At 44.6% G+C, this 26,468-nt stretch overlaps 1 protein-coding gene across 1 annotated transcript; it reads right to left on the reverse strand.

Moving 5' to 3' along the window:
* Nucleotides 1–147: 147 nt before the first annotated feature.
* On the reverse strand, nucleotides 148–26,259 carry LOC130114491 (dual specificity tyrosine-phosphorylation-regulated kinase 4-like). Its single transcript, XM_056282370.1, has 13 exons — nucleotides 26,140–26,259; nucleotides 24,857–24,934; nucleotides 6,959–7,096; nucleotides 6,689–6,815; nucleotides 6,011–6,174; nucleotides 5,484–5,620; nucleotides 4,745–4,885; nucleotides 4,395–4,527; nucleotides 3,997–4,081; nucleotides 3,494–3,666; nucleotides 1,271–1,422; nucleotides 807–925; nucleotides 148–254 (listed from the first exon to the last, which is right to left on the reverse strand). Exons 1-13 carry the CDS (start codon nucleotides 26,257–26,259, stop codon nucleotides 148–150), a joined length of 1,674 nt encoding a protein of 557 aa, XP_056138345.1.
* Between the last annotated feature and the right edge of the window lie 209 nt (nucleotides 26,260–26,468).

The following is a 26,468-nucleotide window of genomic DNA, read 5'->3' on the forward strand; positions in this document are numbered from 1 at the left end:
TGTTCTCAGGGCCAAATTGAGTTTTGATTTAAAAAAAAAAAATCACATGAAGAATCCAAGGCACTCTCTTTTAAAAATTAAAATGCCCCTAATGTCATCGCATGGTCATATAACACCTACAAAAACAAATTCCAATGCATTTTGACATCAACAGCTGTTCTGTTTGGTCTGCCACTCATTGGCCTGGATGATCTGAAGCTCCTGAGTGACGCTTCCTCCGCCTGAGGAATCTGGGGGAGCTGTATTCTGATGACCTGATTCCCATTAGTTGTGGGGGGCCTCAAAACGACAGAGTTCACCTTCTCTGCCCTGTTGGCCTTTTGCCGAACTTGGGCTCTTTTGGTAGACTCCAATCGGGGCAGACGTAAAGGAGATAGTTTTCTTCGACCGAGCAGGTTGACTTCCATGCCATCACAAGACTTTCTGGCCACTGTGTGAGAAAATCGAGTTAATAAAAACACACCTTGAAAAGGCTTTGAGAAGAACCACAAAACAAGCGACCTGGGTCAGGAACTTAATATAAATGTTTAATGATAATCAGGCACTGCAATTACCAACAACAATCAGAAAGTATTTGTAAATGAAGTTTCTTGTTCCACAAAGAGAGGGCCACTATTTGGAATAGAATAGTGAGAATAGTGGCTATCACAAGTTCCTTGTTGAAAAACTGAGGATTTCCTTACAGACCAGCTCTTTATTAATTTATGATTTGATTGATGTTGAACTTCAGGCAATGTTTTCTTTTTTTCACGAGTAATATATAAAGTTTTAGAAATGAGCTTTTATTTTCAGATGTCTCCTCTTACCATCTGTTGTTGTGCCTCGTCTTTTGAGGCTGAAATGAGATCTGCTGCTCTCCTTGTGCTGCAAGATCCAAGGATGCTGCATGGCCTCGTCTGGCATCATCCTTTTTTTCGGGTCCCATCTAGCGGATAACATATTTTGAAAAAAATTGTAAATTATCTTAAACCAATAATTAGATAAGCTTTGCAGTCTTAACACCCTTAGAAACAAACTACAGACACTCAGACTGTGTTCATTGAATTTCTTGATATCCATTTGCACTACAAAGTTATTAAAGGCCTGATGTAACTGCTGTCAGGGGAATGGAAACTACTTGGAGTGTAATAATCCAAATGCTTTCATAAGAAGGGTGTACAAAAGTGCAAAAATGATACTAATGACAAGTTAACCCACAATCTAAAAATACATGGTTTACACACAGACTATTCAATTTCTATCTCCAGTGTTTGTGAGGGAGCTCACGTACTCCAAGCAGCGCTTAATGAAGTCCAGGAGATGCGGATCCTTGGTCCTCAACATGCTGGCTAGATCGTCCCTTCTGGGCTGCTGAATTTCCTTTTCACTGTTCTGTATCAGCATGCCGTTGGAGTCTGATACACATATAACAATGTCAATGCACTGACAATCGGATGGCAAGAAATCTTTCCATTTTTATCACAAAGTAGATCAAGGAATCAAACTGCTCACCAAAGAACATGTTCTTATATGGTGCTGATGCAAAAAAATCTTGTGGCGGCATACCCAGTGCCTGGCAAAACATATGAAACCAATAGTGACTGACGCATCAAAACCAACAGAATTGTCATATGTATACAGTGCTGCTTGAAAGTTTGTGAACCCTCCAGACATGGTCACTGTTTTTGTAAAAAACATTAAAATAAGCTTATTACACATACATCCAAATCCCAATTTGTAAAGCACACCTTCCAAACAATGGACACACACACAAAAAGACATATATTTTCATTATTTAATTCAACAAAGGTGGTTTATTTCACAAAAACTGAAAATTTAACATGTGCAAAAGTATGTGAACCCTTGTATTAGTAGCTTGTGGCTCCTCCTTTTGAGGCCATTACTTCAACCAAACGTCTTCTGTAACCACTAACCAGTGTCTCGCATCTGCTTAGGGGGATTTTTGCCCACTCCTCCTTGCAGAACTCAGCCAGTTGAGAGAGGTTGGAGGGACATCTGGTATGTACCAACTTCTTCAGGTCTCGCCACAACATTTCAATTGGATTAAGGTCCGGACTTTGACTGGGCCTATCCAGAGTACGAATCCTCTTTCTCTGAAGCCATTCCTTTGTAGTTTTGCTGGAATGCTTTGGGTCATTGTCTTGTTGCATAATCCATTTTCGTCCCAGCTTCAACTTCCTGACTGATGGCAGGAGATTCTGGTCAAGAATTTGTTGATATGCCGGAGAATTCATGGTTCCTTGGATAATATGGAGTCGTCCAGGTCCAGAAGCAGAAAAGCAGCCCCAGACCTTCACATTTCCACCACCATGCTTCACTGTTGGGAGGAGGTTCTTTTCTTCATATGCAGTGTTGGCTTTTCCCCAAACTTGTTGGTTTTGATTATGACCAAATAATTCTATTTTGGACTCGTCTGTCCAGAGAATGGACTCCCAGAAGGCCTCTGGCTTGTCCAAGTGCTCTCTGGCAAAGTTGAAACGGGCAGCTTTGTTCTTTTTTGAGAGCAGAGGCTTCCTTCTAGCAACCCTCCCATGAATGTCATGGCGATTCAATTTTCGTCTGATTGTAGACACATGCACATTTGTCCCAGATGCTACCAGAGAGGTCTGCAACTCTGTAGAGGTGATGTGTGGGTTGGCCTTTACCTGATTTATTATTTTTCTGGTGCTTCTGGGTGATAGTTTTAATGGGCGTCCACTTCTAGGCAGAGTTGCTGTCATGTTGAAGGCCCTCCATTTGTATATTATTTGTCTTACAGTGGATGGATGGAGCTGGAATCTTTTGGAGATGGTGTTATATCACTCCCCAGACTGATGGGCTGTCACTACCCTCTTCTTCATGTCCTCGGATATCTCCTTTGCTCTCGGCATTGTTGATTTGTATGGGACCACAGTGGTTTGGTTGGTTTCCTCTCTCTTTTAATTAGTGCAGGCCAAACCCTTTCCCAAGGATGTCTCATTGCATTGGTCTGCTTAAATGATTAATTAAGCACCCAAATGTGTTTCACCACAGTCTGTTACCTGCTTGACTTAACCAATGCAGCTGGGGGTTCACTTACTTTTGCACATACACTAATTCCATGTTTCATGTAGTTTTTGGGCTACTTAAACAAGTCCCACTAAATGAGTACATGCAATTGATAAACATATATCTGACATTTCACACATAAAAACTGGTGATGATAAAATAAGAAAATCATGGTAAAACAACAGAAACATCTAAACTGCTCAAGGGGTTCACATACTTTCAAGCAGCACTGTACATACAATTCACACGTACTGCACTCATCCCTCTCCTGCTATGTGTAGGTGGGTGTAGTGCATGCTATGTGAATGTTGTTTCACTTGCTTTATCTATCCTATTTAACACGAACAGAAAATCAGGGTTGTTTTTTTTTGGAGGATGAATATTTATGAACCTAAATCTCAACTCATTAAATGGTCAAGGAACCACAGTTAGTGTTATTGTGTATATATTCCACTCTTCTAGTTACCTCTATCATGAGAGACAGTTGTTCTGCCTTGTTCCAACCCTGGAAAAGCATATGCCCAGTGCAGAGTTCAAAAATGATGCAGCCTAGACTCCACATATCAATGGCAACACCACAGATATGGCCCAGGATCACCTCTGGAGAGCAATAGGGCACAGCCTGGATGTGGGAATTGCCTGTGAGAGAGAAGAGAGAGAGAGAGAGAGAGAGAGAGAGAGAGAGAGAGAGAGAGAGAGAGAGAGAGAGAGAGAGAGAGAGAGAGAGAGAGAGAGAGAGAGAGAGAGAGAGAGAGAGAGAGAGAGAGAGAGAGAGAGAGAGAGAGAGAGAGAGAGAGAGAGAGAGAGAGAGAGAGAGAGAATCTCATTTTATGTATTTTGTGTACTGTATATATGCTTTGTGTATTGCATGTCCATGTTACTGCCATAAGGAACCAGTGCTTCCAACTATGTTTCATATTAACCTTTACAACATGATTTATAAGACAATAAAAACAAATGGACACGAACCTTTAGCATCTTTCTCATAGCAGCTTAAACCAAAGTCAATCACTTTGAGGCTGTCTGGGTTTTCATTTGACAGAACAATGTTATCCTGAAAGAGAAACATACACACATATGAGCAGGACCATTTTTTTCTGCAAGTCATTCTTTTTCAGCTTTCTCTTTTTCTCATATATTTTTGATGACATATTTTTGTACGCAAGGATTGTTAAAATGTTCACAATGCACCCGATCTGCATTTTAATTAACTTTTTAAATGTTTGCTTGAAATTTGGACAGAAACATGGTTGAACAAGTGTTGGTGCCGTGCTAAAATAAATCATACTCTGTTAACTAGCACCGTCTGGGCTATGTTAAACCAAAGAGTGATATTCCCGCTGTAGACATGTAATCATGAGCCGTACCGGTTTGAGATCACAATGCATGATCTTCTCTTTCTTGAGCAGCGAGAGACACTTCAGGAGGGAGGTGGTGTACTTCCTCACCTCTGACATGCTGAGGCGCTTGTTGGCCCTTTTCTTCTCTTCCAGGGTTATTCTTGGGAAAAACAAGTCAGATTGGAAACAGGTTTAAATACCATTAATTATCCCAAGGGAAATTCAGTTTTGTGGGGCAGTTGGGGTAAACAGTGGACAGTATGCCTCATGTATGCCAGTGAGCAACATTTGTCACACTTAAATGATGTGTGGCTCAGTAGTCCCCGAAATTAGGACTCATTAGAAATGAAACAATATTTTTTTTTTTTTTAGCTTACCCTAGCAGTTCAAAGGTGATGCACAAATGTTTCCGGAAGCAAAAATTATCCTTCATATGGACGACATTGTAGACGTTCATTTTGTCCGTCTTTCGGAGGACTTCTAGGATCTTGACCTCTTTCTTCCCATACTGATAAAAGCTGGACGGCAAAGGAGCACCGGGAACATGATATCTCTGGCAATAAAGGTGACTGCTACACTATGTGAATCATAACATCTTAATTGTATCTCATTAGATTGAACTTAGAACCGGCCCAAATCAGAATTGGACCATTATACCAGCATGCATCAGGACAACCAATGGGAACACTAGGGTAAATTAAAAATATTATGTAAACAGATGAAATAATAATTAACATTTGCTAATGCGCATGTGCCATGGGGTACAAATACAACAGTAGAACCTGTTGTTATCAGAACACAGGTTCAGGGATATCTTAGATAAACTAACTATGGGACTATGGGACACTGCAGCATGTCTGGACCTATTAATTTCCATAGGGATATTGAAGAGAATATTTATAATGTATATGGTGTCTCTGTATGAATATATATGCTGTTGTGCATGCAGTTCCACAGATGCATGAGCTTTTTCCCATACAAGGTCTGCTGAGGGCATAATGTGTTATCCAGGATTCTGCATACATGTAAAAATGCATGCGATAAATGTTTCTTAAAATTTGCATTTTCAATATTGGTTGTATATGCATGTGAAAGAATTGGTGACATTTTTTTTACCAGTTTTTGCTTCTCAGCAGCTTAATAGCCACAAACTCCTCTTCCTTGTGGTCCCAGCATTTTAGTACCTGCCCATAGATACCTTGACCCAAAACGTCCAACACCTCAAAACGGTAGGCAATGTGGTCATGGAGGACCTGTGGACAAAAGGTTGGTCCTTTGAATGAGTGCTAAAACCAAAAGCAAAAGACAAATATGCAACAAGGAAAGAGATTTCAATTACTGATCTAGACAACAAGTGACCATTATGCCCGCCAACGTTATGGGAAGAGTAGACAAACTACCAGCTAATTTTTTTATTTTAGTGATTAGACCAACTGGGAAGAAGGATGGTCAAATAACGGATATAAAACCAGCATACTCTGTGTTGCAGGATTCAGTGCCTTGCTCAGGGACCCTTCAACAGGAATAGTGCTCATTATCATGGAGGGCCCAACACTTTCCATTCGAAGGATGACCTCCCTGATCCCCATGATGCCCTGCTTCCCAAGATTTACCCCCTTTCTACATCACAGTAGAACAGTTACCTGCAGATAGTACGTCTGTGAGTCATCATAGCCATTGTTTTGCGGGGAGCTCTTTGAACTGTTGATCTTAGGGGACTGCAGACCGAGGTACCAGATCTCTGAATAATCCAATATCTCCTCGCGCTCGAACTCTGTCAAGTGATGACCAAAGGCCCTCAACGCCTCTGCGAGGACAGAAATGAAAACTGAAAGAGCCACTCTCTTCTCGGTGTATTTATGCACTGAGGAAGGAAAGGTCAAAGCTACAGTGTCCCTGACAATACAAGTAACATATAACATGCTTCTCTTAATAAATGCGATACATCAAAGCCCTTAATCACCATGTAATGTCTGTAATATAAAAGATGCAGTCTGTTCAAATGCAGTTATTCATTTTAAGTTACCTCTGAGGTTATTTCGTTGGATCCTTTCCTTCCACCTTCTCTACTCACTTTAAGACTATGAAAGCAATATCCTCCTAACTCTTATCCCAACAACTTCTAGTTTTGTGCTGTCCCCCCCCCACAGAATCCAGAAATCTTTTGGACCAACAGTGGCAAGTGTGACCCCCACATAGATCTCTACAATGCATGAACAACCCTTTCCTAGATCAGCTGGAGGGTGAGGCTTACTAGCTTCCTCCGACCTTTCTGGTGAAATGTGTGTTACAGAGATACTAAATAGGAAATGAGAATTTACCTGCAGGGGACATGGGCAATCTGAGTCCCTTAAAGAAGCGATGTTTCTGCTGTGGCTGTTTACCCAAGCTTGGCTTGAAGTCTGTCCTCTCCTCTTTTGGGCAAGGTGCCTTCGACTCTCTGTGCTGCTGCTCATCCCAAAATATTGAGAAATTTACAGATAACAATCAAAATCATTATGATGTTGATGTGCTACTGCTGCAACAACTACCACAACAGACAGGAAGACAGACAAATAACTTCAGGTGAAGTGAAAATCAGTGACACTGACCACAGGCTTTTCATGGGGATGAGTTTTCAACTGGCACTGGTCTATTTTTGGCAATGTAATCCTGGACTTCTGATGGTCCGAGAAACACTGCAGATTGTCTGAGTCCAGTACGGGGACGAAGTATGTACGCTTTTCCTTCTATGTATAAAAAAAAGAGAGAGACAGAGAACATTTCGTAGTGTTTGCATGTATGTATGTGTTTGTGTGTGCACGTGTGTGTTTCTGTTTGTGTTTTAAAGATAAATATATCCTTTAATCAACTCCGAAGGGTCTCACTCTTAACATGTCCATTTGATTGTTACAATGACCTGGTTTGAACCCAAGGCAAAGTTTAAATGTAAATGATGCTCCATATAAGCATTATTATGTTGCCCAAAGGGATTTTGTTAAGGTCCCCAATTGGATGAAAAAGGAAGAAAGGTTGAGTGAAGGAGTTTTGTTTTTGTTTTGTTTTTTATATTTTAGGCCCCTGGGGCACTCTGTAACAGTTTGAGATTTGTAATGAAATGTGCATTACAAATTAAATATATTATTATCATGAGAAGGAGCGTGAATGAGAGAAAGTGCATGAGGTAAGTGTGAAAAGAAGAAGAGACTTGGTGTGAGAGTGATGGACAGAGAAAAAGAGTGAGAATGTATACCAACCTTTTGTTGAGACCATCCGGTCTTGTCATAGAGAAGTTTCTCCTCCCTCTTCCTCCACCTTCTTTGGAAGGAAACAGAAATGTTGACTTCACATTTAACACTAGAACCACCAGGATTTCACTCCTACCTAAAATGACCATGGGCGGTCAAAATGACCGCCGGTTTTTAAACTCTATATTCTGTCAAGATAAATACCCAATTGAGATATTAATGCATTATGTATGTTAGTATGTCTGTTGTGAAACTGACACCAAAATTAACATTTTAACAACTATAATATCATTTTTAAACATTTTACACGTCAGAGACATGGTCGAACTTGAATAGCAAAACTGAAAAAGTGGAAATATTACCTGAAAAACAAAACAGAAAACACTAACAAAAGTAAGGAGGCCCACAAAAACGCAAAATATACATATAAAAAAGAACTAGAAGTAAATATTAAAATAGTCCCAAACAACGAGTGAAAATTAAAAACTACTAGAACGACCGTTGGCAGTCATTTTCACCGCCTTGGTTTTTAAACTCTATAATCTGTCAAGATAAATACCCAAATTGAGATATTAATGCATTACATATGTTAGTATGTCTGTTATGAAACTAACTGACACTAAGATTAGCATTTTAACAACTTTTATAACTATTTTTCAAGCAATTTAAAATGGTCGCTGTCCAACGCCTGTAAATACTGCAACGCGTCGGTTGTAGTCACGGTCCGTCAGAAACGGCGTCTGCAACCAGACATGTTGGCAATAATCAATCAAATTTAGACTCTGCACTGAAGAACGCTAGTTTTTTTTTCTAGGACACAGCAATGAACTTCGCGAAGGAAATGATGCGACCAAAACATGTCATATATAGCGACATGATGATGGTCGTTTTAGATAGATCTTCTCCTTTTTGTTTTTTTAATGCGTGATTGATCTAAACGTCTATATATTTTTTTTGAAACTTTGAAACTCAAAAACAGCCATAATGACCATATTGGTAGTAAAAGGGCCACGTTACCAAATGGCCTCAACAGCCGAACACTTACTTCTGCTCCTCTTCGTTGTTCATGTCGCAAACGAAAGGTTTCCTGTGACCTGAGAAATCCCACGTGCGACTTTTCAGAGGAAAACTGCAAATAAACTCTCTCGGTTGATATTTATCAGGGTTTATTTTCCCAACAAGGCTCGAACGATGCTCTGTACTCAGTATTCGTGCGTTTGCAATGAAGGTGAACGTCGAAATGAAGTAAAATTCCGAAGGAATGTAAAGTCGTCGAGTCAGTACGACGTCATAATGGGTCGGGTTCCACACCAAATGGAACGCTGCTGTCAGTCAAAGTCCCCGGGAGAGAAAATCTGAATAAAACCTTTTATCATATTAACGTGAACAAATGCAAAATAGAAACATACACAAGTGTGTTTTAGGCCTCTATTGTTAAATTTTACATTTTACGTATATTTCATTCGCGTCAAGCGCACGTGTTTTTAATCCACTGTCGAGTCGATTTTATTTGCAGAGTCCAATATCACTAATTTGCTTCAGTCAGTGGGCTTTACAGCAGCACAACATCATGTCCTTACACCGGGTTCCCCAAACTTTTTTGGCTCGTGACCCCACTTGGAAGTCACAAAACTCTAGTCACCCGACATTCTAAAATTACGCTAGAATTTATTTATTGCAAGAAAATGTTAATATTAGACCACATTTAGGATCTACCCATGACTATTCTGTATATATTTATTATGTATTTTATGTATTATGATTGGTGTCTTTTTTTATCAATTTCTTTTGTTAGTCTACTTTTCCCCTACACAACACAATACAAACACAATACAAAAAACATGGAAAAACAAACGTAAATTACACATACATACATACATACATACATACATACATATGAAACGGGGGCAGTCCTATGCTATTCTATGCTGGTCAGCCTGCTGCACGCCCGTCACTCTCATCAGTAGCTCTGCGTTGTGTTCTATTTTCGGTGGGGTCCCAGGTGTTGTGGGGGCCCTCAGTTTCTCATCATCATCATCATGATCAAAGAAGGAGGGGGGGACACACAGGACTCTATTTGGCCCACCTTGCCATTTATTTTGGTTTCAAACTCTTCGACAAACGTCCAGTCCTCCAGCGGGAGCGGTGTTTCTTACGGACGTGGGGGTCGAAGTTCAACCACTACCCGGACTTCACTCGTGTGCGTTAGAAGGAGAAACCGTCCACGGGACTCCGATGTAAGAAAGGATAAACAAGTATTTTATCCCACAGCTTGCAGTATCTTCTTACAGGGATACTCAAAGTTACGTTCTCCTCAACCAGCAAAAAAAACTGTCCTACGGTAAGAAACACGTGTGGCTCGGCTCGATTGCTGCTTGAGACTCCTCCCACAAAACAAAATGGCCTCTCCCGCGTTCCCTCTTCCGTGTACCCACAAGACCTCTCTCTTAAAGCGACAGTACACGTATATGACGGTCGTTGTAAAACATACATAAAAGTAAATAATGACATAAAATAAAATGTAGTAAACACAAATAACAGCACACAGACAGGATTTGGTGATATTTCATACTCAAACAAAATAAAATAAAAACATTAATTTTAACCTGGTTACATTCACCCCTCCTGGAATTCACCAACATCCTGACAGCAGGATAAAAAGAGAAAGAGGAAAGGAAAAGCCCATCACTGACTACTGGCACAAGTGAAAAGAAGGACCTAGTCCTCCAGTCAACTTAGGAGCTACCTCGGTTACGAGGTTCAGAAAATAATGAGGTTGAGCAAGTCTTAGTATTCCCCTAGATCAATGTGACGCCTGATACGCCACACCATGCACTTGGCCCAAAACAACCCTGTCTGATAGACACCTAATAACTCACATTAAACTAGTTTGAATGACTCCAACCTCAATCAAAGTTCAAACCCTCACACTCCGTAGAAATGGCATCTGAGCCATAGATTCTATTAACCTGTTCACTGACCTCACCACCCTCCCTGTGCGTGTCCTAACCCGACCATCGCTCTCTACTTGTGTGCGTGAGACAGTGCGAGCTGCAACATCTGTATCGAGTGAGTGTGGTGCTTCTGTGTGCGAATCAGTGTGAGATATAACACCTACATCGAGTGAGTGTGATGCCTCTATGTGTGGTGCATGTGTGTTGTGTGGTGCGTGTGTGTTAGGTGGAGACTGAGCAGTGGCCCCCACAGGACTGACTACCAGACTAGACGGAATGAACTCTTCCGCTTCTGCCCACTCAGATCTAGGCGAGTCTCCAAGTGATGAGACTGCTAGCCCCACTGCATCCCCTGAGACCGTCAGGACATCTGCACTGTCCTCCTCATCGGACTCTGCGCAGTCAAACAACTGACTGGTTGTACTGGACTCCTCACCCTGATCTAACTCAGGAAGGGGCAAGAAGTTGACCTCCAACAAACGGTTCCTGTGCACCACCCTGGTGTGCCCCTCTGCATCCTGAATCTTGTAGACGTGGATATTGGGGTTGACACCGACAACCGTGTACACTCCGTTCTCCCATTTGTCAGCCAACTTTCTCTTCCCTCGCTCACTCTGGTTCGCAACCAAAACACGATCCCCGACAGACAGGACAGTGCCCTTGGCATGTCTGTTGTACTGTCGCGCCTGATGCTGCTGCTCAGCCGTGGAGTGCTTCTGAGCTATCTCCATTGCACTCCTTAGACAGGAAAGCAGAGACTGAGCATAAGAGTCATAATCAACAACGTGAGGGTCATGCAAAACCTGCCTGAACATAACATCCACCGGCAGTCTTGGGACACGCCCATACATCAGGAAGAAAGGCGCGTAACCCGTGGTCTCGTGAACAGTGGCATTGTACGCGAGCGTGAGAGAATGGATCTGCTGAGGCCACTGTTGCTTCTGCTGAAGCGGAAGGGAACGGAGCATATTCCCCATCGTGCGATTAAACCGCTCTGTCCCGCCATTACCCATAGGATGGTAGGCCGTCGTGTGGGACTTCGCTACACCCGCCAACCTGAGAAGCTCTGCAATCAGGTTGCTCTCAAAGTTTGTGCCCTGGTCAGAATGTATTCTCTCCGGAAACCCGTAAACACAGAATACATGATCCCAGAGTTTCTTGGCGACCTGCTTCGCTGTCTGATTGGCGCAGGGGAACGCGTGAGCAAGCTTAGTGAAGTGGTCAGTAACCACTAGGACATCGACCGACCGCTGCTTACTGTCCTCAGCGGACCAGAAATCCATACACACAAGCTGCATCGGTGCGGAGGTTTTAATGCTCTCCAGGGGCGCGCAAGCAGCTGGCTCTGGGGTCTTCCCAAACACACATCTCCGACAGCATCTGACATATGCTCTGATATCCCTCTCCATGTCAGGCCAATAAAAACGCTGCCTTGCAAGAGAGAGAGTACGGTCCTGGCCCTGATGACCAGCGTGATCGTGGATGCCAGACAGACTCAGAGGTAAAACATACTGAGACCTCCTCTGCTTGGACACTGGGTCCTTTGTCACCCTGTACAAGACACCATCATTGACTTCCAACTTCTCCCACTGTTTCAGCAGCCTGAGGACCTTCTGGTCAGCACCATGCCTCTCACGTCTCGATGGCCGCTTCCGAACAGCGACAAAGGGCAACACCTTGGAGATGCAGGGGTCCCGCTCCTGACTCAACCTGAGCTCCTCGGTGGATAACATTGGCAGTGTATCCTGACCACCCGACAGATGCTGAACGTGCTGGACCAAACTGAGTGCTGTGAATACTGATGCATCAGGCCAGTCACATTTGGCTTGACAAAAAGCCCTGACCTCAGCTGCATCACAAGCAAACCCAGATCGCGCACTACTCACTGTTTGGGACTGGCAACTGAGTCTGAAAACATCCTGCACAGAGTCCCCCTCAACCCCGTCGGCTTCCTGAACAAGGGCCGGGTAGGGCTCCCTAAGTAGCCTCTGACTGACGGGCTTGGAAAAAGGGTCGCGACTCAAGGCATCCGCCACCACGTTTTTCTTCCCTGGCAGGTGTTTGAGATCGAAAGTGTAAGACGCCAACTTAGACACCCAGCGGATCTCACACGCGTCAAGCTTCGGCTTCGTTAGGAGATAAGTCAGCGGATTATTATCTGTCCAAACGGTGAAGCTTTGACCCTTCAGCCAGTGGCTGAACTTTTCACAAACACTCCACTTCAGCGCCATGAACTCCAGTCTATGAGCTGGATACTTCCGCTGTGAGGCACTGAGGGACTTGCTTGCAAAACCAACAGGTCTGGCCTTGGACTCTCCTCAGGGCACTTGAGACAGCACCGCGCCGAGTCCGTCCAAAGACGCATCGACCGACAAAATGAAAGGCACCTCAAAGTCTGGATGGGCAAGCACCACACACTCCAGTAACATCGTCTTCAACAGATCAAATGCTTCCCCACATTCCACCGTCCAGTCTGCGGAGGTAAGCTTACGGAAGCTGCCATGGGGCTTCTTATCCTTAGCTGACCTCCCCCTCCTCTTTTGTCCAGCTGTAAGGGCGAACAGGGGCTTAGCCACGGAGGAGCAGTTCGGGAGGAAATGCTGGTAGTAAAATACCATACCAAGGAAAGATTTGATCCTACGAACAGAAGGCGTGCACCCATCACCTTCCATGAGATCCTGCACTGTCATGTTGGAGATGACCTCTACTTTGGAGGGATCGACAGACACACCTCCGCCATCAACCACGTGGCCCAAAAACCGCACCCGCTTCTGCAGCAGATGACACTTTTTCGGAGCCAGTTTCAAGTTGTTCTCCCTCAACCTCTGAAACACAGTGCGGAGCCTCGACAGAGCCTCAACCTCTGACGGCGCGAAGACAAGAAGATCATCAAGATAGCACAAAAGCTTCGTGAAGTTCAGATCCCCAAAGATCCCAATCATCATTCTCATGAAGGCTGCAGGGCTATTACAAAGGCCCTGTGGCATGCGATTGTATTCATGCAACCCAAGGGGAGTCGTGAAAGCAGTGTACGTCTTGTCATCTTCATGCATTGGGATGTTGAAGAAGCCAGAGGTGAGGTCCATCGTACTAAAGAGGCAGTTACCACCCAGCGCGGCAAGACAGTCCGACTGGTGTGGCAAGGGATGAGCGTCTTTCAAGGTCCGAGCATTCAGCCATCTGAAATCAGTGCAGATCCGAAGCCCGCCATCCTTCTTCCACACCATAACCAGCGGTGAAGCGTATGCGCTCGAGGACTTCCGGATAATCCCTTTCTCCTCCATATCAGTGAGAACCTGTCTCAACTTCTGATAGTGGGCTGGGGGAACCCTCCTGTAGGGCAAGCGAAAGGGGCGCTCATCCACCAGATGGATGCGATGTGTGTATCCTTTGACCTCGCCACAGTCCAGAGAGTCCCTGGAGAAGATGTCATGGTACTCGGTGAGCAGCTGAGTGAGCTGGGACTTGCATGCCTCACTAACCTGACAGGAGCTGAGGTCAATGTCACTGAGTCCGAGCTCTGACAAACTCCTAGCCGGCTGGACAGGGGGACAGGCACTATCTGTGGCGTTGGACTCATGCCTCCCTGCAACTGATTGCAGTCCCTGGAAAACATTAAAGTCCTCAATCGCCAAGCATGGAAACACATCAGCCAACTTGCAGTTCCTTTTCAGTGTGATGGTTTTGTCAGATGGATTGACAACAGTCATGGATACCCACCTATCACCCCAGAGCGGTGTGACAAGTCGACCTACGAGGACACTGCGTGGCATGGCCTTGGAGTCTGTCGGCTCCACAACAACAGTGCTTCCAGCTGACATAGGCACCTTAGCAGGAAGTCTGCCCCAGACTAAGTGCTCGTGCCTCGGTAAGAGTGTCACGGCCTGGGTGAGCTTAACAGTACCTATCTTCTCAGGCACCACCCCTCCAGCGCTCTACATTCGTGAACATGGACAAGAACTGTTCAACGTCAGGACTAGACGGATGTTCCTGTCTGGACGCGATGTCCCAGTACTCAGTACCACTCTTGAGTACATGGGCCACATGTTTAATGACGTTTGTGCCGACTATCAGATCATCATGCTGACCGGGCACGACCAGAGTGGGTATGACAAAGGAAACACCATAAAGCTGCATGTTGAGGTCATAAAAACCATCAGGCCTAGTCTCCAGACCACCGCAGCCAATCAAGACAATGTTCTCTTCAGGCTGCTGCTTCTCAGGTAAAACACCCCCAGAGCGGAGCTTCTCTACTGCATTTTCACTGATACTGCATGACATAGAGCCAGTATCCAACATGCCATTAAGCTGCACACTCTGGTTGACAAGAACAGGAGCATAGAACAAGTCACTGAAAGCCTGAATCCTCTGTGTCGCCTGAATGACCATACGCGAACCCTGAGGTGCTTTGGCACACTTGTCTTCATACAAGTGAGCCAGGTCGGAGACATCAGTGAGGGATACATCTACATTACCCACACCATCCCTCTCTAGGTGTGGGTTTAGTAGTTTAACGGACAAGACTGATGACCAGCTCTTCCACCAGGCTGAGAACGGAGCTGGTTGGGCGGCTGAGGGTGAGGACAGTCCCTCTTCCAATGACCAGGAGACAAACAGTTTATACATCGGTTCTCCCGGCTGCAGTGGGAAAATGTGGAGTGATCCGGAGACTTACAAATCCTGCACAACCTCTGTGGTGTGTCTGGCACCCGCCCTACGGCGTTAGCTGGCGGTTGAGTCAGCGTCGGTGTCCGGACTGCAGCGCTAACTGGAACCTGAGTCTGCATTGTGACCAAACGGTCTAGCAAGCTCACCAAACTCCTCATATAGTCATCACCACCAGAGACAGGTGCGGGAGACGGTGCGGGAGACGGTGTAGGAGACCTTGCAAAAAATGGTATAGGAGATGACGCATGAGCCGGGACGGGAGATGGCACCACCGACACGGTCGTGTTCAAGTCGGGAGCCATGTCGACTACAGGGACATGAACCTGTGAATGGAACCTACGCTCTACCGCGCCTGCTTCACGTTGTCCACCTGCAGCAACACGGGACTTCCTCTCCAGCATGTGCTCATCAAGCCTCTCCTGGATCTCGCTAGCAGACCATTTCCCTGCGGACTTGAACTTGAAAAACATTGGCAAGAGACTGATCTGGACAGTGTTTGATAAACATCATGCTTACCTCGTGGCTTGGCTCTTCAATACTACGGCCCTGCCACTTCAAGCATTCGTCAGCCACCTCCACTGTCTTATTAAGCCTAATCCAATACTCCATAGCGTCCTCACCTGGCTTGGGCAGCGTACTGTAAAAGTCCGCCAGGGGCATACTCGAGTATGTGAAGTCACTAAAGTGTTGCTTCAGTACATCAAAAATAATGTGGGGGTTCGTTATGTGGTCGACAGATGTGTTGCGCAGCTTTATCCTCACCACGTCCCCTGCTTTCCCCATAAGCTTAGCTAGAATCTCATGTGACTGCTCACTAACTGGAATGGCTCGCTTCCTCAAATACAAAGTCATAAGGCTCTCCCACTCATGAACTGTAAACTTATCAGAGCTATCGCCCCTGAAAATAGGAGGCTCCCTAGCATCTGTCTGCATTACTACTCTAACACTAGGAGCTGTCTCCAAACGCTGTTCAGCAGACCTACCACTGTCTGTGTGTGTGTTTCTAAGCACTTGTGTTTCCTGCAGCTTAGCAGTGATTGACTCTCCTATCTTCTCTGCTAACTGAGTAATGAGCATTGCTAACTCACCCACTGGCTGCTCGCTGTTACCTAGCACAGCCCCTTCGCTGATACCTGGCCTGGCCCGTTCTACGTAGCGTGTGGAGGTGAACTGAGGAGTGCCAAATGTGGTCAGGTCTCTAGGTCCTGGTGCTCTGGTGTCTGGTTCCCCGCCCTCTAAGAGCTGCCCGAAACTCCTACCTACACCTAGCCATAAACCCCCACCCACATCTAACTGGTAACCCCTCTCCATAGCACACTGGCGATCCAAAAGATCCTGATCAGCAATGTTACCCCCACCTACGTACGAACAACCCTCTGCCATGTTCCTACCTCTAACACTCAGATAAAATAAAAAATAAAATAAAAAAGTGAAAAGCTCAATTCATTTAAATAACTGAATCTAGAAATCACTAAGAGATTGAAACAATCACACACAATCAGCAAATTCACCAATAGATTAATCACATATGCACATATCCTGTAGTTTACATCAATAGATTATTCACACGAGTCCTTCAATCACATCAACATTAACCTTTTTTCCCTTTTTTTCCGTGTGTTTTTCTTCCTTCAGTATATACAAATGTCCTGTTCACAAGCCCAGTCCATGGTAACCACAGCTATGACTGTCCAGTGTCCACACAGCTCAACTCCAGTCCACTGTAACATGAGTGTACAGTCTGTAGAAATACCTGAGGACGTCTGGGGCTTGATGACGACAGCAGCCTCCCGCGGCGAGCAACTGATGTCGCTCTCAGGATCCAGGAGGGTCACGGCACCAATGTAACGGGGGCAGTCCTATGCTATTCTATGCTGGTCAGCCTGCTGCACGCCCGTCACTCTCATCAGTAGCTCTGCGTTGTGTTCTATTTTCGGTGGGGTCCCAGGTGTTGTGGGGGCCCTCAGTTTCTCATCATCATCATCATCATCATCATGATCAAAGAAGGAGGGGGGGACACACAGGACTCTATTTGGCCCACCTTGCCATTTATTTTGGTTTCAAACTCTTCGACAAACGTCCAGTCCTCCAGCGGGAGCGGTGTTTCTTACGGACGTGGGGGTCGAAGTTCAACCACTACCCGGACTTCACTCGTGTGCGTTAGGAGAAACCGTCCACGGGACTCCGATGTAAGAAAGGATAAACAAGTATTTTATCCCACAGCTTGCAGTATCTTCTTACAGGGATACTCAAAGTTACGTTCTCCTCAACCAGCAAAAAAAACTGTCCTACGGTAAGAAACACGTGTGGCTCGGCTCGATTGCTGCTTGAGACTCCTCCCACAAAACAAAATGGCCTCTCCCGCGTTCCCTCTTCCATGTACCCACAAGACCTCTCTCTTAAAGCGACAGTACACGTATATGACGGTCGTTGTAAAACATACATAAAAGTAAATAATGACATAAAATAAAATGTAGTAAACACAAATAACAGCACACAGACAGGATTTGGTGATATTTCATACTCAAACAAAATAAAATAAAAACATTAATTTTAACCTGGTTACACATACATACATACATACATAATCAGACTGCTCAGATCCCTCCCTCCCCACAGGAGGTACAGGCAGTGGCGCCCCCAAGGGGTGGCCAGGGGTGGCCACGGCCACCCTGATACTATCCCTGGCCCCCCCGCTGGCCCCCCCAGCCACGAGTCGCATATGCAGAATATGCTTCTGATTATGCATAATATGCTTCTATCTGATATTTTGCATTAGGTGCTGTTCATTTAAATCAATAATGTATATTTTTCTTAACTCTCATATTGACAGTTTTCCACTTGGCTATACAGTATACTACAACAGCATCATAGAATTCCCGAAATTCAGTCATGGCTTTTGGTTTTGGTGTGCCACCCCAAGATTTTCTCTGGCCCCATTTGGCCACCCCTATGAAAAATTTCTGGGGGCGCCACTGGGTACAGGTAGTACAGGTAGTTTTTGTTTGGCCAAGATAAGGTTGTCACATGGCTTACAAGGAGGAACAAGGTGAGAGGGAGTGGGTGTGTGGACGCAGTGGCCCTATTCAGGACCCTTGTAAATGCATGCTGAGAGCAGAGTATGAGTATTACACCTGGGTGGATAATACTCTGGGCTTTGAACATGTCTGGTGTGTAGGGAGGGCTACATGTTTTGTTGGGGGGGGGCTTGACTGTATGTAATGGTTGTGTGATCAGCATGTATACAACCATATGTAAAACTGAACCGCATGTGAGGATGGTGGCGAGGGTCTGATGGTGTGTGTGTGGGTGTGGCGGTTGTGAAGTGTAGATTGTATGTCAGTTTTTTTTAAGTATATAAATAGTTTGTGTTGTTTTATAAGGTGACTGTTCATTAAAAACATCAAAAGTCAAAGTCTCTCTCTTTCTCTCACTCTCTCTCGCGCCCCCCCTTCTTCAGAATACTTCATTCATCCCTGTGGGGAAATTGGGTTCTATTACAGACACTCACACTCTAGTAAGAAAAGAAAAAAACTAACAAGATCACAAGAAAAACAGAAACAAATAGAAATAAAAGATAAAATATGGAACATAAATAAGAACAAAATATATCAACAAGCATGGTGCACATAACACCGTATTTATACTGCACTACCGCAGCACACAACAAAACCCACCAAGGTAAAACAAGTCGAAGGGGCAGTACAATGACCATTAACTGTCTTTCACTCCATCTACCCTTTTCTCCCAATCTTCAGTCTCTCTCTTGTTCTGGCTAATAGCTGCCGCAAAGAGAGGGGGTCCATATGTCAAGTCAATTATATTTGTATAGCTCAATATCACAAATTACAAATTTGCCTCAGGGGGCTTTACAGCAGCACAACATCCTGTCCTTAAACCGTCGCATCAGATAAGGAACAACTCCGTAAAAAAAAAAAACAACCTTTAACAGGGAGAAAAAATAGGAAGAAACCTCAGGGAAAGCAACAGAGGCGGGATCTCTCTCCCAAGATGGACACCTTGCAATGGGTGTTGTGTTTACACAATTTACACAATGCAACACTGGAAGAGGATAACAGAATTATAATGGAATTATAAAATATATGATGAGGAGGATGCCAAGCAGTGTCCAGACGCCACTGGAACAGCCCAGGACCTGAGCCACATGACCATCACCATGTAGACCTGGCAGGAGGACGGACTACACATACACACAGAGGAGACTCACATCACACCATTCACATACACAGAAGAGACAAGGAAAACCATTAGTCACACATCGGAGGGAGAGAAGGATGTAAAATTGAAACAGGATATGGATTTATAAAAAGATATAGGCACCAATCAGCCAGAACTTTAAAACCACCGACAGGTAAGTGAATAAGATTGATTATCTCATTACAATGGCACCTGTCAAGGGGTGGGATATATTAGGCAGCAAATGAACAGTCAGTTGTTGAAGTTGATGTGTTGGAAGGATCTGAGAGACTTTGACTGATGATGATGGCTAGACAACTGGGTCAGAGCATCTCCAAAATGGCAGGTCTTGTGGGGTGGTCCTGGTATGCAGTGGTCAGTACCTACCATCCAAAAAGGGACAACCAGTGAACTGGTGACAGGCTCACAGGTGCTCAACACTCATTGATGGGTGTGGGGAGTGAAGACCAGCCCATCTGGTTCGATCCCACAGAAGAGCTACTGTAGCTCAAATTTCTGAAAAAGTTAATGCTGGCTATGATAGACAGGTGTCAGGACACACAGTGCATCACAGCTTGCTGTGTATGGGGCTGTGGCATATGACCCCTGTCCACCACTGAAAGTGTCTATAATGTGCACCGGAGCATCAGAACTGGACCATGGAGCAATGGAAGAAGGTGGCCTGGTCTAATGAAAAACATTTTTTTCTACATCATGTGGACAGCCAGGTGCATGTGCGTCGTTTACCTGAGGAAAAGATGGCACACACTATAGAAGAAAGAATCAGAATCAGAAACACTTTGTCATTTCATTTCATGCACTTGTGCACATGAAATGAAACGAAACATCATTTTCCCCAGCCCACAGCAGTGCAACACAAAGACAAAAACACATATCCAATTTCCCCTTGGGGACGAATAAAGTATTTTGATTCTGATTCTGATATCCAAAAACTATAAGAACACATATATCCAAACCAACACATATCTTAAAAAAAATAAAATAAAAAAATCACTGTTCAGGAGAACGAACGCCAGCCAGGATGACTGTCAGAACTGCCGGTCTGCATGGGTTAGCAGTTAGCTTAGCCTGCCCCGCTTCCACATCCTGTCAGACTGCCCTCTGTGTTTCTCCCTCAGGCGCAGCTCCGGTCAGGGCTGAAGAAGAAAGCCACTTTGATTTTGTCATTGTACAGGTTACAATAAAATGTGTTTTCTGCATTTAACCCATCCTATAGGAGCAGCAAGGAAGACAACAAGCCGGAGGAGGCAGTGTGATGCTCTGGGCCATGATCTACTGGGAAACCTTGGGTGTTGGCATTCATGCGGATGTTATCATGACATGTAACATTTGACATGTACCTACCTAAACATTGTTGCAGGATCCTCCATGGCAGCAGTATTCCCTGATGGCAGTGGCCTCTTTCAGCAGGATAATACACCCTGCCACACTGCAAAATTTGTTCAGCAATGGTTTGAGGAACATGACAAAGAGTTCAAGGTGTTGCCTTGGCCTCCAAATTCCCCAGATTTAAATCTGATCGAGCATCTGTGGGATGTTCTGGAAAAACAAGTCCGATCCATGGAGGTCCCACCTCACAACTTACAGGACTTAAAGGATCTGCTGCGAACGTCTTGGTGCCAGTTTCCAGAGGACACCTTCAGAGGTCTTGTGGAGTCCATGCCTCGATGGGTCAGAGCTGTTTTGGCAGCAAAATGGGGACCTACACAATATTAGGTAGGTGGTTTTAATGCTTTGGTTGATTGGTACATATGTTGCTGATAAGCAGAGTAAGGCAGAGTGCAGAAAAATAAAAGCTGGGCTTTACACAGTATTGAGTCATACAACATAAAATGGCCATTTGGGTGTTGGCTGTCACTGTGTGCACGCCTTAATTTCCCCATAATTGCTCCTGTTTTCTCTTGATGGTTCATTTTAAAAGGGCACCGCCTCGGTCTCCCTGTTAGTCTCCGGCTCTCATTCTCCTCTCTTTGTGTGTGTGTGTGTGTGTGTGTGTGTGTGTGTGTGTGTGTGTGTGTGTGTGTGTGTGTGTGTGTGTGTGTGTGTGTGTGTGTGTGTGTGTGAGTGTGTGTGTGTGTGTAATTCCTCCAAGCTATGTAAGCCCTGAAATCATGCTCTGATCTTCAGCTGAGTAGTCCGATCTTTTAATTCCCATTCGTTTGATTTAGAGAGATTAGCTATTAATTACTGGATTAAGAAACTGAGCACACACACTAAGACACAGATAACGTATGGAGCCATTAAACATTTCTCATTATACTGGGCCTGCCACACAGACCGAGGGCATGGCGCTGAGATAGCAGTAGACGAACACACACACACACACACACACACACACACACACACCATCAGGAGGACTTAGCTGGCCGGTTTCAGCCTAGTATAATAACCCCCCCCCCCCAGTTCAGGGATGGTCGTTCCGTCTTAACATAGGTGGCCTCTTTGACTCCCCATTCAAAGCATCATTCTTCCCTGATGTGCACATTTTCATCCCCGAAAGAGTGGCCACTGGCCTGTAGAAGTTTGTAAACGGCAGCCTGCATCGTTCCTCCCTATCAAGGATGTTGATGATTGAACTGGACACCTTTCCTCTTTAGAGAGGTAAATCAAGGGTCAATTCCAGCTTGTAAAAATAAACGATTATTGTAAATAGGGGTCACCAGATTCTCAGAGTGCCAATAACAATGGGATTAGATGTGTACTGCGAGGGGGAGAGGGGCAGGTTGCAGAATGCCAAGGCCTGGGGTGAAGATGAAGTGCATGAGTCAGCCTCAGTCTGATATCAGCTACTCGGAAGTTAAACAAACCACAGCATGACCTTTTGTGCATTGTTGGCCCAGTAGTAGCCAAGGAAGTTGGGTAAGCCAAGCCCACCAAACGACCTGTCTCTCTGTAACAAGGTTCTACCAATTCTCGCATGCTTACCAGCCCAGACAAATGAGGACATAATACCATCAAGAGAGTTGAAAAACGATCTAGGCAAAAAGATAGGGAGACATTGGAAAACATATAAGTATCTAGGTAAAATGTTCATTTTGATCATCTGTACCCTTCCCACTAAAGTAAGCGGTAGACGACTCCACCTCTGTAGGTCAGATTTGACTGTTGCTGTTAGTGCCATAAGATTTTGTTCCCATAGTAAATGGATGAATCTAGTAATAACGTTTAAACCCCGAGTTAGATAGTTTGAAAGGTATTGACAAAATTGGTAAGTCTGCAGCTAATTGATTGATAGGAAAACATACGTTTTTTTATATTTAATTTATAACCCGAGAGCACACCAAAAGATTCCAAGACTGAAAGAATATGAGGTATACTAGACAAGGGGTCGCACACATATAAAAGCAGGTCATCAGCATATAGCGAGACTATGTTCTGTACCCCACCTCTGGATGCCCTTAAGCCTGCTCTCTGCCTTTAGAGCAATCGACAGTGGCTCGATAGCAATCGTGAACAAGAGCGGTGACAGCGGACATCCTTGTCACATCCAATGGAAGACGGGGAAGGGTTCACAGCAGTGAGTGTTTGTACACACCGATGCGTGAGGGGAAGAGTAAAGTAACTGAATTCATGAAACAAGGCCTTCACTAAAGCTGAACTGTCTTAAACAAATAGGCCCATTCCACCCTGTTGAAGCCTTTCTCAGCATCAAGAGATATGGTCACCTCTGGTTCAGTAGAGGGGGGAGTGTGAGTGGTGCTGAGAAGCCCTCATACATTCGTGAAAGAGTGCCTCCCCATTATGAATCCCATCTGATCTTCCGAAATGATTGAGGGCATAACATATTCTAATCGCCGAGCAAAGACTCTTGCTAGTATTTTCACACCCGCAGATAAAAGTGAGATTGGGTGATACGATGCACAGTTCAATGGATCTTTGCCTTTCTTGAAAATCAGAGAGACAGAGGCCTGCGTAAGGGTACGCAGCAGCGAGTCCTGGTGGTGAGACTGATTAAACTTTTCAAGTAATAGCTAACTGATCTGAAAACTTTATATAAAATTCCGTCGGGTACCCGTCAGGGTCTGGGGACTTGTAGCTATGTATTGACTTAATTGCTTCTTTAATTTCAGAAAGTGTTAAGGTGGCATCAAGCATTTGGCAATTGCTGGTAGAAATCGTGGGCATGTCTAATTCTCAAAAAAATTAAGCAGTCGAGCTTAATCCTTGGTAGATTCTGATGTGTAAAGCTGGGAGCAGGATGCTTTAAAGATATTATTAATCTCACCAAGAAGTAGTCAGAAGTAAGGGAGCCTGAATCATCTCCCGTCTAGGTGATTTGATTTGATGCCAAGTCAGCCTTCAGTTGGTGGGCCAATAAGCGACCAGACTTGTTTCCATGTTCATACATGGTCCCCCGAGAGCACAGTAAGGGACCGTGTGCCTCTCTTGTTAGAAGACCGAGCTCCGTTTTGAGTCCCATCCTTTCTTTATATAAATTGGGTAATTGATTAGTTGACAACTGGTTGTCTATGTTGGTGATAGACTCTTCTACTTCCTTTTGCCATGTTTTACAAAGGTTATTGGCATGGGACGTATGTGAAACAATTTTGCTCCTAATAAAGACTTTGAGGGTTTCCCATATCAGAGGCGTGGGAGTCTCTTCATTTTCATTGGTCTCACAAAATAATGTAATTGACTCAGACATGTAATTGCAAAAGTTTTCATCGGCTAACAAAAGAGGGTCAAAACGCCAGAATCTAAACCCCTTGGGCTTATGGTCCAATTGAAGGTCTAGAATCACAATAGAATGGTCTGATACAGTTATCTGTGAATATTGGGTGGATACAATAGATGGAATGAGTGTTTTATCCACGATGAAATAATCTATATGAGAGAATGAATAATGTGCATGGGAGAAAAAGTAATATTTTCTAGTAGAGGGGTTTAGGAATCTCCATGGGTTGACATAACCATATTGGTCCATAAAAGCAGAGAGTGTCTGATTCCTTTTTAAGGATGCAATATGTCTTGGGCTAGATTTGTCAAGTGTTGGGTCTATAACACAATTCATGTCTCCTCCCAGTACCAATAAGTGTGAATTTAAATTTGGGATAGAGGACAGCAACAATTTCATAAAGCTATTGTCATCCCAGTTGGGGGCACAAACTGATGTTTAAACGACTGGTTTTTGATAAAGTATGCCAGGGGTAATGACATAGCGGTCATTTATGTCAGTGACGATGGTATTAGGACTAAAATGTACATTTCTAATTAGTATGGCTGTACCCCTTATTTTCAGATTAAATTTGGAATGGCGTACCTATCCAATCCAAGGCCTACTTAGTTTATGCTGGTCAGAGTTACATAAATGTATCTCCTGAATGAACATTATGTCCGCGTTCACACTTTTGATATGTGCCAAAATCTTTGCATGTTTCACAGGTGCATTCAACCCACCAGTGTTTAGCGAGATGATCCTCACTGCCTGCCCGCCACCAGCCCCTATACCAGCCACGCTAGCCATGACATTGCGTATAACTTTAGGAATGTCAGGTCGGTCCTAGAATGCAAGCAACAACGAGTAGAGGAAGAACAACACAATATAATGTACATGAGTTCGATGAAAAAGAACTCCCACTTGAAGAGTAGACAAACAAAGAGGTCTTCTCACCCACCCTAACCTGGCTCTCCCTGTCATATCCCTCCCAACCAGACTTAAAGCCCTGAGAGATCTAACCCTCCCCTGTTCTGCCCCCTCCCACCTCACTGTACCTTTGTTTCCGTTAATACAAACCTTCTCTCCCAAACAAATTGACACAAACTTTCATTTCTTTATCATCCTTCCTTCTCAAGACATCTCGGCATCCCCATCCCTTTATTAAAACCCCTATACAAATGTAAATAGTTGTGAACAGTTATGTTATATATATGAACAATCAATTCGCAAATTCAATGGCAAGAAAATTGCAATGATTTAAAAGAATAACAAAGTGCCTCAGGAGCACAACTGTGGCTTACCCTTAGTAAAAGAGATCGTTGGGAAACATTGCCAGTGGCATAAACGTACCAAGAGGCTCTCAATACTAAAATAGCTCTACTAGACATAGGACACAGCAGGACAAGACAGAATAGAAAACCAATTAAATGAACTACCATTATTTGTTAGCTGCTAAATTCCCAAGCTAGCCGTAGCTAAGATGTGCGTCTATCGCCGTAAAAACACGGGCTTCGCATGCTAAAGTCGCGACCTGCAGTGTCGGCCCCATCCGAACAGGATAGTCAAACGTGTATTCACAAAATGATGGCTCGCTGAGCTCATGTAAGTCCAGTGGGCTCTTCAAACAGCACAAAAACCAGGCGATATGCAAAGTGTATGTAACCCACTGGTGCTGGGGCCTCTCTACACACCCTGGGACTCTGCGTTGTGTTTCTTTGTGTGTAGTGAGGTATTGTGCGGAGAAAAGAAACCACCGGACACGGAGGTTCTGGATTGTGGTTGAGACCGGGTGGCATTTTATTTGCTCACAACAGCTGCTGGTCCATAACCTTACGAGGTAGTCAAACAAACTAAAGCCAGATGGCGTCCCACACGGAACACATATCAGAATGCAGTGTCCCGTAAGGGACAAACAGCGACAATTGCTGAACTCTCAGGGAATACATAGCGCAGTATCGACCTCCAGTGGCCCACCCAGAATACTGCCCTACATCTATGACGGCTAGCGATAAGCCCAGGCCAGTTTAGCGGCTAAACTAGCTGGGCACCGAGGCTGCAGCCTTCTCGGCCGAAGAGAACCTCTTCTTAGCTCCGTCTCTCAGCGTAATCTGCAGGTGAGCTCGAAACAGAAGATCTGGCCTGAGGCCCAGGTTGTACAGCTTGGTCATGACGTCCCGGTACTTTGAACGCTGCTCTAGCACCTTAGTCTTTAAATATCTGTATGGGAGTCCCACAGTACTGGAGCTGTCCTCGTCTCTTGCGGGCCTCGCTGATAAGGTCCCTAGTCTCGTAGCGGTGAAGCCGGTTGATTACAGGTCATATGGTCTCGACCCCGGCTGAGGTCTGGCTGCAAGTGACCTGTGCGCACGGTCCAACT

Source organism: Lampris incognitus, chromosome 6, assembly GCF_029633865.1.
Source record: "Lampris incognitus isolate fLamInc1 chromosome 6, fLamInc1.hap2, whole genome shotgun sequence".
Lineage (NCBI taxonomy): Eukaryota > Metazoa > Chordata > Actinopteri > Lampriformes > Lampridae > Lampris > Lampris incognitus.

Excerpts from the sequence above, each read along its gene's own strand:
- LOC130114491 (XM_056282370.1), bottom strand. The coding sequence starts at position 26,259 with ATGACCAAGCTGTACAACCTGGGCCTCAGGCCAGATCTTCTGTTTCGA. Across the intron at positions 6,175-6,688 it reads ATTGCCCATGTCCCCTGCAG|AGGCGTTGAGGGCCTTTGGT; the intron begins GTAAATTCTCAT and ends CTGTCCTCGCAG. Across the intron at positions 4,082-4,394 it reads TGCATTGTGATCTCAAACCG|GATAACATTGTTCTGTCAAA; the intron begins GTACGGCTCATG and ends TTTCTCTTTCAG.